Consider the following 14,958-nt stretch of genomic DNA (forward strand, 5'->3'; position numbering starts at 1 on the left):
TGGAGATACAGTAAAACGTACATATTGTAGTTCTGTTGTATTTCAGGAGCTGTTGGCTGAAAGGGAGACATGTTCAGAATGCACTTCACACTAAAACACACCTAACACAAACAGATTAAAGAAGATTATCAGGGATTACTTGCCGAAATTTCATTTACAGTAGATCTGTGGTTTATCCATAATTTCATCCAAAAAAAGTAATCTTTTGTTATTCTCTTTCTTGTCTTCCACTTAGGGTCCAGCAGGGGAGTTCATAATGAGTGGCAGGGTCACTCCTGAGTGTGTTAACCAGGAAGCAGGAAGATATTAGCCGGAGTCACAGGATAGCAGATGTTACTTATTCTTCCATAACCCCTCCTTATACACAGTTACAGGACGTATGTGACCTCAGGCAGTTTTTTAACTCTTACTGACATTCAACAAAGTACAATGTCACCATATGGACACCCTGATTTTAGCCTTTATGCGTTCCATTCAACTATTTAATTTCACTTTCTTGCCAGGTGATGAATTGGGTTTTAAGGATGCCCTCCATCTCCTCTTTACAACTTTTAATGATAAATTCTAGTATTTTGTATGTTTTTATGGTACAGTCACACTGATCTATTAAGTGCACACAAAAGGGTCTACAAGTACTGAGGATGTATGGCCACATCTTTTACCACAGGGATCAATAGCAGGATATCACATTCAAACTCTTTGGCCAGCATATACTGTTATGTCCTTGCATTTCTCCTGGAGTGAACCACTGCCCACCTAAATCCCCTCTTGTTCATTTTTTTGTTCCATCTGTCCTTTCCCACGTGTATCAACTTCAGAGCACCTTATCCGGCTCCCTCCCCTCGCGCTCTCTTCATCTTCCTCTCTTTTAATCACACTGACTTTACAGTATCGCTTTATCAGATGTGTTTTGTCTACCGTTACATCACATTTATCTTTTGCTTTCCATTTAAACCTGGCAGCTCATCACCTCTTTAAACCACCCCAAAACATCTGTCCTGCCCTCTCGGCTCTATCTGTGACTGTACCTTCTGTTCTGTTTATCCTCTTCCCACGTGTGCCTTACTTTCTCCCCCGTCACTCTTTCGCTCTCTGGCCTCCCCCGCCTCCCCCCGCCTCCCCCTTCACCTGTGTGGCCATGCTGGAGCGTATGTCCCGTCGCTCTCGCTCCCTGCTCTCCCTGACCTTGACCACTCTGGCTCTGGCCCTCTCCATCCTGGCACTCTGCACCTCCTACTGGTGTGAGGGCACCCACAAGGTGGTCAAGCCCCTCTGCCTATCGCCTGTTAAAATGAAGAACTGTGGTCAGAACGACAGCGAGCCTTACACCACAGGTAGATGTTTCATCATCTTTCACCTCTCCACATCAGAAGTTGTTTTTTGTGCAGCTTTATTATGCTTCCTATGGCTTTATTGTTTTTCTTTATGGTTTCTTTTTACGTATACTGTAACTTTGATTGATCTTTTACTGTTATTGGCAAAAACTTTAAAAAAAATTACAAGTACCTCAACATTTTTCTTAAGTAAAGTACAGGTATGTTATGGTCCACACTGGTGGATAGGAGTGTTTCATAATATTAAGCTTTGAGCTGGCCTAAAGCAAAAGAAGACTATACTAAACTACAAAAAGTTGCCCGGTGACTAATCCCGATATCTGTTGCAACATGTTCACGGCCATGTCACAATTGTCATCCTACCTGATGTCAACAGTCAACTGTTTTCCTGGAATTAGCTATTTTGCAATAGTCAGGCATAATTTGAATGTTGAAACATTGTTAATGACAGTACAACCCATCATCGCCACAGGTTACTCTCAGCAGGATAATGCATCATTGTTTTAAGATGCTTTACGACTTCACATGACTAATTTCCAATGTTAATCAGATATTTATATAATTTATGTTCTGGTAAAAATCTTAACCATAATTTGACAAAACGATCTTAACTTAAGGTCTACTTACAAGCTTCTTCTGGAGCTTTCAACTGCATCTCACGGCCTTTATCATCAGCGGACTCTATCGTGTACAGAAGATCAAGTACACTGACCAAACTCTGTGAGATGTACATTGAAAGCTCTTTCCAATGGAAAAGCGAGTAAGTGGACTTTAAATTAAGATTAATTCGTCAAGAATGAGCCTTCACTCTCAGTCTCCACAATGCTTGTTGAGGCATCATTGACCAAAATGATTCTCTGTTAAGTAAATGTACATAAAATACATTATGTCACATCTTTGTTTGAGTGTCTGGGCATGTGGTCGCTTTGTAATTGTGCATCATCTCATAAGGCTGTCAAAATGTGCCGATGATATAAAATGCAGCTTTCTCACATTGACTTCACAAAAATGTGGCCTTGATATTTGAACATGATTACAGGTTATAAGTATTGAATTTCTTGATCTTTGCACTTGTGTCACTGCATAACAACCAATACCTCAAACTAATCTGATTGGATAAACTGACAGGCTTCTCCTCATGTGAGAAACTGATTGTCCTTGGTTTGATGTTATTTAATCTCTTTTTGCACATACCTTAGTCCCACAGTGAACTTAATTATGGCTTAGTATTAATCTGCAGGGTGTGAGGGTAGATTGGTTTATGGGGGAGAGTGCACTGTCTGCTACCAGGTTTTTTATTTTCTCAACAGATATGCTTAATCCACAATGAGATTAACAGCTCTCACTGCATAAAATAATCATATTTGATTACTACATGTACTTTGTGTACTTGTACAGCAAGATCTACCTTTACAATGGCGGATTTGAGTCTCCCTTATGCTTCTAAGCCTGATTTACAAACACACACATTTGGGATAACAAGGTGCTGGCTGACAAGCCTGCATGTCACTGGAAAACACAGACACATGATACTTTTGAAGCCATGGTGTGATTAACAGATTTGTTTTGTGCTCACTTCATTCTAAAGCACATACTCTTTTTTTAAACGACCAATAATTTCATAACACACACCTGCATGCAAAGTGTGTGTTTGTCATTTAATTCTACTCTATGACTTTTTGGTGCATGAGTTATTTGCATTATGCACTTCTGTGTGTGTTTGTGCATCTGCTTGCCTGCACATGCATGTACTGTATGTTTATGTTTTTGATTTTCTCCGAGGGGATCAGTTTTTGATGCTAGTACCTGTAAGCGGGTCCTGTGCTTGTTTGGTGTTTGCATAATATGTGGTGTATGTGGCTTTTCCTCCCACATTCTAAAGAAATGCAAGTATGGATTGGTTGGAAGAATAGATGGACCACAGATGTGTGCAAGTATAAATGCGTTGGAGCCTCTATGTCTAAAGAGCTGTAAAGGAATATCATAACAGGAATAAGCAATACAAAGATGTACCTAAAATGCTCTTCTCATTGTCTCCCTCTTGTGCTGTCACACAGAGAGTCCCACACAGAACCCCTTCAACCGCACACTGTCTCCAGCCAGGAGGGACGAGCTGGCCAAGATTAGACAGAGGCAGCTGGCCAATGCTGTTCAGTACATCTGGGAGACGGGAGAAGACAAGTTTGCTTTTAGATACTTCCACACTGGTTTCTGGGAAAGTTGCGAGAAACACAGCGATGGTAAGGCCACAAAGCACATGTCCAAACACACATAAACACACTTGCATCTTGTCACAATATTAGTAATATTAGTAGATTTTCAAAGATTAATTTCATTCTCAACTCTCCAATAAAAATCTTTTCATTTATATTTAAAGAACAATGTATTCTGTTTTCATTTTGTTCATTTCTGTAAATTTGATTGGCAGGAGAGAAATGTCGAAGCTTTATCGAGTTAACACCTGGAGAAACACAAGGTGAGTTGTGTATCAACCAAAATATAAAAACCATGAAATACATTTTTTCTCCCATTTAAATATTTTTTTCTATGTCGATGCATCTGTGTCAATTGTGTATGCATTTTCAAATGTTGCAGGTGTGCTCTGGCTGTCAGTTATTTCAGAGTTTACGTACATAGGCCTGCTGGGGATGGGATTCTTACTGATGTGGCTGGAAGTCTTGTGTTCCCATAAAGAGATGCACTCGCTAAAAATCAATGCCTATGCAGCTATCTGTACTGTGTTATCAGGTGAGACTCAGCGTCTTTTCCTTCCCTAACTTTATAACCACCTCCTTCTCCATATATCATTCTTTAGTTGCATGGTCATCTTTCTTGGTTCGGTCTGTTTTTTATTTGTTTCACCCCTCATGTACTGTAGGTCTTCTTGGGATGGTGGCCCATATGATGTACACTACAGTATTTCAGATGACAGTCATTGTGGGCCCCAAAGACTGGAGGCCTCAGTCCTGGGACTACGGCTGGTCTTTTGCGTAGGTGGCTGCTCTTTAGAGATCCAAGCCTATATGTTTAAAGCATGTACATATAATACTTGTTATTTACAGGATATGATGACATGTTTCTCTTCTCTCTCTAACTATCCTAAATCTCCTCTGTTTCCAGTCTTGCCTGGGTGTCGTTTAGTTGCTGTATGGGGGCCGCTGTGGTCACCCTCAACTCCTACACAAAGACCATCATTGAGCTCCGTCGCAGACAGAGGCTCCGTTTGGAGGAAGCAAGAAACGCCACTCATGCTCCTTCCTATGATGAGGTTGTTCCAGGGGGCGGGCTCTACTCTGTCAGTGGCCTGTTGCAGTGTCCAGATGGCATGATCGATGTAGCGTGGGCCCCGAACGGTAGTGTGGTTGGAGTAGGAAATGGGGATGTGCCAACGCTGGTTTTAGTAGGAGGCTGTGGGCCAGAGGGGTGTGAAGACTGTGAGAGAGAGATGGATGAGATGGATGAGGCCATGGACCGAGTTGATTCACCTTGTTAGGGGATCTTTTATATCCATCAACTTACAAGGGCTGACAAACTGAAAAAGGAAAGACTCTGTCACCGTGCTGGAGAAGCATCAATGTGAGCAAACAGATGCTGTTTTTTATTTTCTTTCACTTTGACTTTCAGTGAAGTTGGGACATACTAATTTGCGCATGAAGGCCGGTGAAATCAACACATATTAAACTGTAAAGACTACAATATATGAGTATGTCACACTGGCATGCAAGACTGCATGTTTTACGAGTATTTCTCAGTGCCTCATGGTAGGAAAGTAAATGTGTGTCTCTTTCTGTAAAGGCATATAAACTTAAATATTACTTAATTGTTTATATTTTAACATGCAATAACAAGTCATATCAATGATCATTTCACTGCCTAGACAGGGTGGATGTTTCTTCTGCTGATACCTAAACAGGTCAGACTGTCCTTTCTCATTTATCTGAGTGGGCCATTCAACATTATTTGTTTTTTTCAAGCTCTTCTCTTGCTTGTGACAAACGTTTGATGCAATGCATGTAGACCAGAGGTTAAAACAAACACAGTCTCACTGCAGATGCACAGACAAACCCATACGACAGACGTAGTGATAGAAAGATTACAGAGATTTTGAAAAGTCTGCTCTCTGATGTTGAACAGAAGATTATGTGTAAACCAGTAATCCCGAGTTGGATGGAAATGAAGGAGGAATAGAGTGAGGAGAGATGGAGGGCATGTGAAGGGATGGAGCAGGTTGTGGGAGGTTAGAACGAAAAGTTGAAAAGAAACACAGGCACGCACACAGACACACACTAAAAACATCACACTTTCAGGGAAATAATTGTTTTTTTAAATTCAGGTATTTACTGTGTTTAACATAAAATTATATAGGCAACATTTTTTAAATAAACGTACAAAAATGTACATTAAATGTTTGTAGGTTTTACATGTGGGATACTCTTGGATTTACTGTCCGAGACATAATAATTGAACAACATATAATTGAAAACCTAAAACACAAAGCATCATTTTTACTAGCATTATAAACATAGTATGTTTCTAGGTCATAGATGAGTTTATTATTTTTTGGGAAAGACAAATAAATAGATTTTCAAAGCACAGATTTCTGAGAAAATATTTAATTGATTGTACAGTGAATAGAGTATAACACTTCAGAGCTACCACATTTCCAGTTATGTAAAAAAAACTTAAGTGAGCTAACAATTGGGTATGATACTTAGATTTGTCATTACCATTAATTTCTCCAGTCAAAACATTTTTGAACCATTTAAAAGGTTAACAGTAAGACACATTTATAATACACATTCTGAATGTATATATGTATCGCATCAATAATAGTCACCAGAAATCTCATTTTTAGCTGTATACATTTTAAACACTATTCCATAATTTACCTCTTTTAGCCTCTATTTCACATAAATTAATAGACAAAGATGATAGTAAACCAATATGACATAAACGAAAACTTACTGAAAGGTTAATTGCAACCAAGACACTGTAGAGAAGAGTATTTACACGGAGGGGTTGAGTGGATGAAAGAGCAGGAAGCATGTGAGGCTGAGAAAAAATAAAAGTTTAAGAGAGTCTAATGAGAGTAGGAATGACTTTATTCTTTAATTGGTTCATAGTGGATAAGACGCATTGCATTCTCATTTTCAATCACTCCTTTGATGAACTCTCCTTCAGCCAGTCGCTCTATGAGAAGAAAAAAAAAAAGTAAGAGAAAACGGTGTGTGTGTGTGTGAGTGTGTGTGACAGTAGCATGCAGTGATGTCACTTAAGGGTTCATGATACATGGCTGGTACATACATAATAAAGCTTGCATGACACATGTGATGCTGTAACGGGGGGGATGTGCCCCTAGGTGGTGTATTATTGTCAAGCCAAACAGCTGTAAAATGTAATCTTCACTACAGGATGTAAGAACAGCTGCTGAGGAGAGGGAGTAAGAGCTCACGCAGATTTTATCTCTCTTTAACATAAGTGCGTAGCGATAAGAACACAATGACCTGTCATGCACAGTGGGGGCAGAATGTGTGTTATTTCCTTTACCGCTGTCTTTCTTTTCGAAGTAAGACCACAGCTTGTTGGCTCTCTTCTCGGGTGTGTTCTCATCCTCTGGTAACTTGCTCTGCTCCTCCTTGGGGATCAGCTTAAATATGGCCTGAGAGGGGGGTTGAGTATAAGATCTGTGATTAAGCTACATCATTTCTCTCACACAAATAACGTATGGAATGTCAAGACAGCATATAAAACAAATGTGTGCAAGCCAAGAAGCATGTAGGCTGTAGGACAAGTGAGTCAAGTTAATTAGTGTCTTGTGGTTTATAGAGTGTCTGATGAAAAACAACTTGACATTTTGAGAAAAGCTAAAGGCCAACACTTTTTCTTACGTCTAGTCCCTGATTACTGTCATTAGGCATTGTATACTCACTGGGCAATTTGCTGAATACAACCAAATCAAGTAGCCTACAATTAAATCTTACATAAAATGTAGCCTGCAGTCCCCACGACACCCGATCTGCCCACCAGATTAGCAGCAGTTACAAGAGCAATCCTGGAGGGTTTGGCCGTCACAATTTATGTATATTTATGTAGACTATGTATACAAGTTAAAAATTAATGAATTAATAATTCATTAGCACATCTAGACCTGTGTGTAATCTTTCAGACATAATGAATCTGAAATATGCCACTTAGAATCCAGCAGATTTTAAATGACTGTGCACTTTAGGTTTAGGCCTTTAAGTGTGTGTCCCACTTAGTGAGGAAGCACTCATCTCCCACATTTAAGACATCTAGATTAACATGGATTAGTGCCAAGACTCTGGCCACAGGCCAAACACCAAGATGTCATCTCTTTTCTCCCCGGATTGTCCCTCCATCTTGCCCCTCAGGTCTTGTGCTATGTTTAGTTTACACTGGGAGCTTATAGTTACTGGTCACTTATACATAATAAAATCAGATCTGTATCAAGCAGTCACATACAAATGTGGACACCCCCTTGAAGATACACTGTTTTTACATCTCATCATATCAGTGTACTATACTAAAGTAAAATTGGCTCGTCCTACCTTCCTCACTTATTTACTCTTCAAACCCACAAATGAAAACCGATATAGCTGGATTATCTTTCTGTAATAATGATGTTAGCTTCTCTGCATATAGCAGATCTGTTTATTGCCTCTACACAGAGTCTAATTCTGTTGTAGGTTGTTAAACTTTTGGCAGTGTGACTTTAAAATGTAGCTATTTTGTACAGTGGTTGTAAATGTGATGCACATGGACTCAGGCCAGTTGGCCAGGAATGAAATCCCATTACAATGCCAGCTGGAAACTTGGCTGATCTGTCTAAACCTCTTACAATAATATATAATTCGTCAGGGAACAGAAGATAAGAAACGTTACAACATTCATCAGTCTGAGTATTGATTATATGAAAACAATGGCTAACAACAACTATTACACAGTAATTAGCATAACTACATCTAACAGTGGGAAGTGGCAGCTTCATGAATTAAAGGAACATGGATTAGGGATAAGCAGTCCGTCTATAGACAGAGCGATACAAGAGTCTTATTATTATTATTATCTTAGCCTAAGAGTAGGACTGCCTACATCGTCTCAGAGTTAACCCTGTAATCACAGAGATTATCAGGGGTTTGAGGCCCAAATAGACTATAGCTAATTGGGCTGACAAATAGTACTGAGACCTAAATACTAATTATAGGGATGGTATAACAACTATTTTTGTCCATGGGTCTAAAAGGGAACTGGCAAAATACCAGAAGAACCTGACAATATGATGCGCTCCAACAATAATAATCCCAAACTATTCTACTTTAAACTGACCATCGAGTTAAATCAACACCACCTCAATGTCATATAACTTTCAATTTAACATCAACACTTAAAAAGTAGTATACTACAGGACTATTGGACTGGATTGAATAATGTCAAGTAATCCTCATATTTTCTCTCTGCAGCTTTGACAACTTAGTATTAAACATTTCCCTGGAGACAACAGAACATCTTAAATGTCTATTATATTTTTATAGCAGCAAAAAAAAGTTTAAAATTATGGTTAAATGTTATAACCTTTCTGTATTTAGCACTCCTAGTCAACATAGTTTTATGTTTAGAAATTATTCTAAAGAGGCTAAATGTTTAGAGCAAGATACATCCTCACACTGTAGAAATAGAGGATATCATTATTTGATTTTTGTCATACTATTAAAGTGTCTAATCCTTTCATCCTCTTCCTACACATCACTGCATGTATCCCTCTCACCTGGCAGATCTCCGTCACTTCTGTCTTGTTGATGTATCCGTTCTTGTCCACGTCAAACAGCGAGAAGGCCCACTCCAGTTTCCGGGTCGTCTTCCCAGTGGAGGTCATGTGCAGTGCGATGATGTACTCCTTGAAGTCCAAAGTGCCATCATCGTTGGTGTCAAAGGAGCGAAACACATGTCGTGCGTAGCTCTTGGCATCGCTGTCAGGGAAGAAGCGGGCATAGATCTGCTCAAACTCTTCTGGTGTTATGCGTCCCGTTGGGCACTGCTTCTGAAAGTTCTCGTACCACTGAGCGATCTCATTTTCAGTGAATGCGGTGTTGAGCTTCAGGTCCTGCAGGATCTCCTTTGATATTGCGCTACTGGTTGAATTTCCCATGGTAGATACTCTGTGTCTTAGTAATGTGTCAGTTTTGACAATACTCACTGACAAATATTTGCCACCTGAGTTTATCTTCTCCTGTTCAAAAATATTTGTTCACTGGCTTGACCTCTCCTGTTGATGTATAAAGGCCAAAGACACCCTGAAGTGAAAAAAAGATTTACACATATTAGTACAGTCCACTTATGAAATCCTAAATATGTTGCTACTACTATATCAATAAATCACAATGTGAGGATGATCTAAACATGTAGGGAACGCTTACCTGTGTGTTGTGTGGGCAGATGATGGCTGGAGAACTGAGTGTGTGTCTCAGCAGTAAGACCAGGAATAAGAGTAAGATCAGGCGGGCAGGGGGAAACACACTCCTACCATGGATGACTGGGTTAATTATGTTAATGCGGGATTTACTGTAAGGTGGCTGAGGTTTAGACTAAAATGACCCCCTGGATCATACTTTTCTCTATTGGGTCTGGAAGTCTAGAAAGATCTACAGTATATGAAAGTGTTGAATTCATTTCTTTGTTTAATTATTTATTTTTAAAAAGTAGAATTTCTGAGTAATGCCTTGTAGTGGTGTATCCAAGAAGTTAATTGTCTTACTTAATAACTCAATATTTATCAACAGAGTTCAGTTCAATGCATTTCAATGTATCCTTGGTGGTAACAACCCCTTCAGGAAATTGAGAAGTAATTGAATGCTACATAATCATAAGAACGTATACACTTTGAAACACTGACCAGCAGATTAGCAGACATGAAGGGAAGCCTTGTTTTCAATACTTTAGGTTCTTCAGCAGTATGTCTGCTATTTCATTAGTGTCTTTACAATGGGTTTAGTTGCCCACTGACATCTAATTCCAGACTGCCATGCAGTTAAGCTTCCCCTGTACCTCCAATCCCACCTACGGCCCTCATATCATCAGCACTGCCAGCCCATGACCTCCTACCTGTCCTACCAAAGCTATGATGTCCTTTCACTGACTTCTCTGTCACAAACCTTTTCCAAGTTTTGCCCATCTTTTCTTACTCAAAAAAATTGTTTGCAAAATTATGTTTTTGTTGTTGGGCTGACAAAGTCTCCTTCTTTTTAGCCTTTTGTGGCCCTAGGCTTCCCTTCACAAAGTATTGTCTCATGCACAAGGCGCCCCATTTTGCGTACTGAGTGACACAAACATACTAATTATTACGCCTTCATTTTACTTCATTTTTCTACCCACTCCCTAGAAACTCTTTCTCTGTATATGGTCTCTATCTTTACTGTAAACATCCATCACAGGATTTCTGTGATGCATCAGCACATCATACTTCACTTTGGCTGACACATTTACATCATCAGTCTGTTTTCTGTGTGTCTGCCTTGATTAGATTGAAAGTATTATCTTGATTGTATTAACTGCTGTTTCAGACCAACTCAGCATGGAGGAGGGGCCGTATGTGTTAATAAATTGGCACGAGGGGTGTGTATATTGAAACAGGGCGGATGAAAACACAAGTTGATAACATTAGTAGCCCCTTTTTTATTTAAAGATTATTTTTGGGGCATTTTTAGGCCTTTATTGACAGGACAGCTGAAGAAATGAAAGGGGAAAGGGACGGGGAATGACATGCAGCAAAGGGCCGCAGGTCGGAGCCGAACCTGGGCCCACTGCGTCGAGGAGCAAACCTCCACACATGGTCGCCCGCTCCACCAACTGAGCCACCCGGGCGCCCAGCCCTTTTTATGTACACTCTGTTCGTTACACTTTTTGCAACAGGATTTTCTTTGCTCCATAAATATGCTCAGTGAGACTACTTTACTTAGATTACTAGATTACTTCTGACCCGCCCTGTCCCACCCAATCCAACCCTTAGCCAATTACTATCATCATGATCATTATCCTGTGAGTGCCAAAGCCAAGAGAATTAACCCCTCCTCTCTACAAACCCTCTCTGTGCCTAACCTTTACCCTACCTCCACTAATTGCTAGAGTCAGCGCAAGAAAAGATTTGTGATCACTTTTGACAAAAATGACAATGAATGACACTCAAGAAAGAATACATTCTTTACAGCAGCTATTACATTGCTTTGCAACAACACATTTCTTTTGCAGGCAGTAATGTATAATACACAATATAAATATAAAAAGTAGTGCAGTTATAGGTGAAAGTTTATTGATAGTAGGAGTCAACACATTTAGAAATATCTGCAGTGAGGCCAGTGACGCTGGCGACATCCCAGTTGGCCAGGCAGCATTATAGCCAATTAACTGGCGGTATCAAGCTTCACCTTACAGCGCAGCTTTGACCTGGGAGCCACCTCAACGTCAGCACTGACACATATACTGTACATCTGCCCCACTCTGTGTAAACAGATCAGGCCCATTTGTTCATGTACTCCTTTACTTAGTATGAGAACCCAGCAGACAAGGAATTTCAAATTAAAGGTTTTTTCTGTTTTGTTTTGTATGTGATTATTAATCGTTATTTTCCAAATGAACATCAAGATAAAAGTGTGACTTTTCAACATTTTAACTCTCAATTGTATTTCAAGATAGTCACAAAGTTGAATAGTACACCTTGTGTCCTAAAGTTTTAGAAGTAAAAGCACTGACTACATAATATGCACTCCCAAGCAGGGAGATGAGAAATGTGAATGCTGAACAGGAAAATATTTTTAAAAAGAAAAATCCACTCTCAGCCCAAACAATGCCTTGGTGGGACACGACTCAAATCTTAAGACTGAAAGAGAGAGGAAAAGAGGAAGGGAGTTGTTCCTAGATAAATATCTGGTAATGGGTTGTAATGATGCTTAATGACAGACAAGAGCTTCCTACTGAACACAAGGGAAGAGAGGAACAAACAAACAATCTTGACAATTGTGTCCACCATCTTGTGAGGCCTCGGGTTGTGACGTATATGATAAAGGTAACAGAACTTGGGGCCCCTGCTCACATTTCTACACCCATTGTCCAGAGAGAAAGTCAGCAGTACTTTTAGGCTTTCACTAACATCACTCAAATACCTGGACAAAAACAAAATCACATCTATGAATTTAAAGGACTTTTCCGCTAACATCTGAGCTTCAGATTTAACACTGAGGTAAGCAATGCTGAACTTATTATATAAATCGTTTAAGTAAAGTTATCACTATTAACATAGTTTCTTGATTTTGAAATTACTTATCAATGCATCCAAATTTCTGGTGTAAGCAAATGTCTTTCATATTCTATGAAACTGAAATTGATTAAAAAGTAAAGATATGCATCTGGGGCATTAGTGATCTCGAATTTTGAGCAAGTTTTTCCTCGCCGCCACCGCCAAATCCTTAGACGGCAATTGTATTTGTATCTAAACCTCAGTTGCTTTGTATCTTAAAACCAGCATTTAACTGACCAATGCTAAAATATCATTATTCTACATTTTCTAAACCCAGCTAATGGGTCAGTCATTACATACTAATGCTGTGCAGCCAAACATTGTTTACACCCACAGAACTTTATTTAAAATTGTTGTGGAGATCCCAAATTTCCCAAAGATACCAAATATATAAGGCTATTAGGCGTATTTTCGGGAAACGTGTAATGATGCTTTGGTGAAATAAAAAACATGGTTTGAATATTTCACTAGGTTTAAACATCATATAGCTTCAATGAAGAGTTGGAACTAGCAATAAGACGATTGGTTTCCTATCTTAAAGCTACATAAAGGCAATTAAAAAGGGGAAACGTGTGTCATATTGTAGGAGTAAGACAGAAGAAGAAGCTGGCCATCTGACAAAGGAATTAAAACCAACCATAACAACCAAGATGGAAACACTTGATCCTTCAACTCTATCTGATGTCACTTCTACTGTCGCCTACGACCCTAAATCTGAGACAGTGACCTTACCAGGAGGAGTTGTCTCGGTAGCGGGCGTCACTGTGGTGACCGGGGGTGTTGAGCTGTCTTGTGGATCCTGTATGCTGGCTTTTGGTTTTTGGGGAACTCTCATCGGCTTCAGTTGTGTAGCAGTGGGGCTGTGGGACCAACTAAACCACTCTGAAGGAGGAACCTCTCACTTACTGGGACTGGGATTTGTAATTCTGGCCCTCTGTTTCGTGGTGGTGGGAAGTGTGGTGGCATTTCACCTCCTGACAAAGAAGAAGAGAGAGATGACAAGAGGGGACAGAGAGGATGGAAAAGAAGTTCTTGTAGAGAGTGGGAGGGTAATTAAAAAAGTCACAATATAAAGAAGAATTATTTACAGAATATAGCCTAAGAGAAATTGGTGAAAAATGTTGTAGCCTACTGGGCAGAAAAAAAAAAACTAAGTTCACTCCTGCTCTTCCCTTTATATTTTAATCAAAATTATGTAGAAATGCAACTCCTGTTTTCCAGTGAAACACAACATATTCCCTCATATCAACAGCTGTCTTAACTAGTTACTTTGATGATCAAGATTGTACAGAACATATGAGCTGCCTATACATTTTGTTGTGTATGATTTGTTGCATTGTTATAGATGAAAGTACCCAGCAGTAGCCTATATGAAGTAGTTAAAATATAATACTCTGAAAGGGGCCATGCTGCCTGATGCATACTTTATTTATTTAACTTTATTTACTTTACTTCTACGTAAGTAAGAATACAGGACATTTACTTGTAGTGTTTTTATAATTAGGTATTGTTACTTTTATTTATTATTAAGTAATACTTGCACCAGTAGTACTCCTTAAACCACTGCCTACCACTGTTTTTCACTCATTCCTGTATTTTCTTTTGTTCTCACAACTGGTAATTTAAATGTAGCATGTAGCAGTGTGTACTGTAATAAATTGACTACATGTAAAATGTGTATGTTTGTGTATGTGGGACAGAAACAGAGTGACACCTTCAGTAAGTGAGTAAGTGCATATGAAGTGAGCCAAACACCTTTCCAATAAAGGTAGATGGCAGGAGTTCTTTGAAGTTTTCACTAGGAGTTATTGTGAAATTGTGAAAAAAATATGTTCGTACCTCCATCTGCTGGAATTAAAATGAACTGTACTTCATCCAATAACATTCCTCATCGGGATTTATAGTATCTAAAGGTCCATATGTTGTACTGTCCCTCATTGTGCTAAATAGTATCCTTAGGCCTACTCCACCTTTTCCCAAGGTGATTCAGCACATTTTCTAATAGCTAAAGAAAGAGTTCTCTGGGGGATGCCTCTTGACACGACATTTAATAGTCTTACCTTTTAATTTGACACCTGAATAACTTGACCTACAAGCAGCGTTCACAATGCAAACATCGTAAACTTTCTTATACTTTTCTAATCACTTTGAATGGCATGGGGAAAGAGACTAGCTAGCTCTCAGCTATGTGAAGTATTTCTACAGGTATGTCCACTTGGACGTGCATTACTCAGGTCACCTGACAACCCGCTGCAGCTCCTTTGGTCACGTGTCATCTTCGAGTTTCAGGAAACTTTTTTTTCTCCTTTTGAAAAC

General features: G+C 39.4%; 2 protein-coding genes across 5 annotated transcripts; one reads left to right on the top strand and one right to left on the bottom strand.

Moving 5' to 3' along the window:
• Positions 1–1,056: 1,056 nt before the first annotated feature.
• On the top strand, positions 1,057–6,585 carry si:ch211-149k23.9 (germ cell-specific gene 1-like protein). The gene is made up of 6 exons (XM_028580013.1): positions 1,057–1,334; positions 3,392–3,574; positions 3,763–3,810; positions 3,930–4,082; positions 4,213–4,324; positions 4,455–6,585. Exons 1-6 carry the CDS (start codon positions 1,139–1,141, stop codon positions 4,825–4,827), a joined length of 1,065 nt encoding a protein of 354 aa, XP_028435814.1. The 5' UTR covers positions 1,057–1,138; the 3' UTR covers positions 4,828–6,585.
• rcvrn2 (recoverin 2) lies at positions 5,706–14,931 on the bottom strand. Of its 4 annotated transcripts, none has more exons than XM_028580018.1 (5): positions 14,882–14,931; positions 13,375–13,616; positions 9,121–9,646; positions 6,882–6,993; positions 5,706–6,524 (listed from the first exon to the last, which is right to left on the bottom strand). In XM_028580018.1, the coding sequence occupies exons 3-5, from the start codon at positions 9,499–9,501 to the stop codon at positions 6,436–6,438; spliced, it is 582 nt and encodes a 193-aa protein (XP_028435819.1). In that variant the 5' UTR covers positions 9,502–9,646; positions 13,375–13,616; positions 14,882–14,931; the 3' UTR covers positions 5,706–6,435. The 4 variants fall into 4 exon arrangements, with proteins under 4 accessions (XP_028435819.1, XP_028435818.1, XP_028435820.1 ...); XM_028580017.1 differs by having other exon boundaries at positions 14,703–14,906; XM_028580019.1 differs by lacking the exon at positions 14,882–14,931 and adding an exon at positions 14,482–14,679.
• Positions 14,932–14,958: the final 27 nt, after the last annotated feature.

Source organism: Perca flavescens, chromosome 6 (genome assembly GCF_004354835.1).
Source record: "Perca flavescens isolate YP-PL-M2 chromosome 6, PFLA_1.0, whole genome shotgun sequence".
Lineage (NCBI taxonomy): Eukaryota > Metazoa > Chordata > Actinopteri > Perciformes > Percidae > Perca > Perca flavescens.

Coding starts and splice junctions, on each gene's coding strand:
- si:ch211-149k23.9 (XM_028580013.1), top strand. CDS start 1,139: ATGCTGGAGCGTATGTCCCGTCGCTCTCGCTCCCTGCTCTCCCTGACC. Junction 1,335..3,391: donor CAGCGAGCCTTACACCACAG/GTAGATGTTTCA, acceptor GCTGTCACACAG/AGAGTCCCACACAGAACCCC. Junction 4,325..4,454: donor GACTACGGCTGGTCTTTTGC/GTAGGTGGCTGC, acceptor CTCTGTTTCCAG/TCTTGCCTGGGTGTCGTTTA.
- rcvrn2 (XM_028580018.1), bottom strand. CDS start 9,501: ATGGGAAATTCAACCAGTAGCGCAATATCAAAGGAGATCCTGCAGGAC. Junction 6,994..9,120: donor AAGTGACGGAGATCTGCCAG/GTGAGAGGGATA, acceptor CCCCCCTCTCAG/GCCATATTTAAGCTGATCCC. Junction 6,525..6,881: donor CTTCGAAAAGAAAGACAGCG/GTAAAGGAAATA, acceptor TTCTTCTCATAG/AGCGACTGGCTGAAGGAGAG.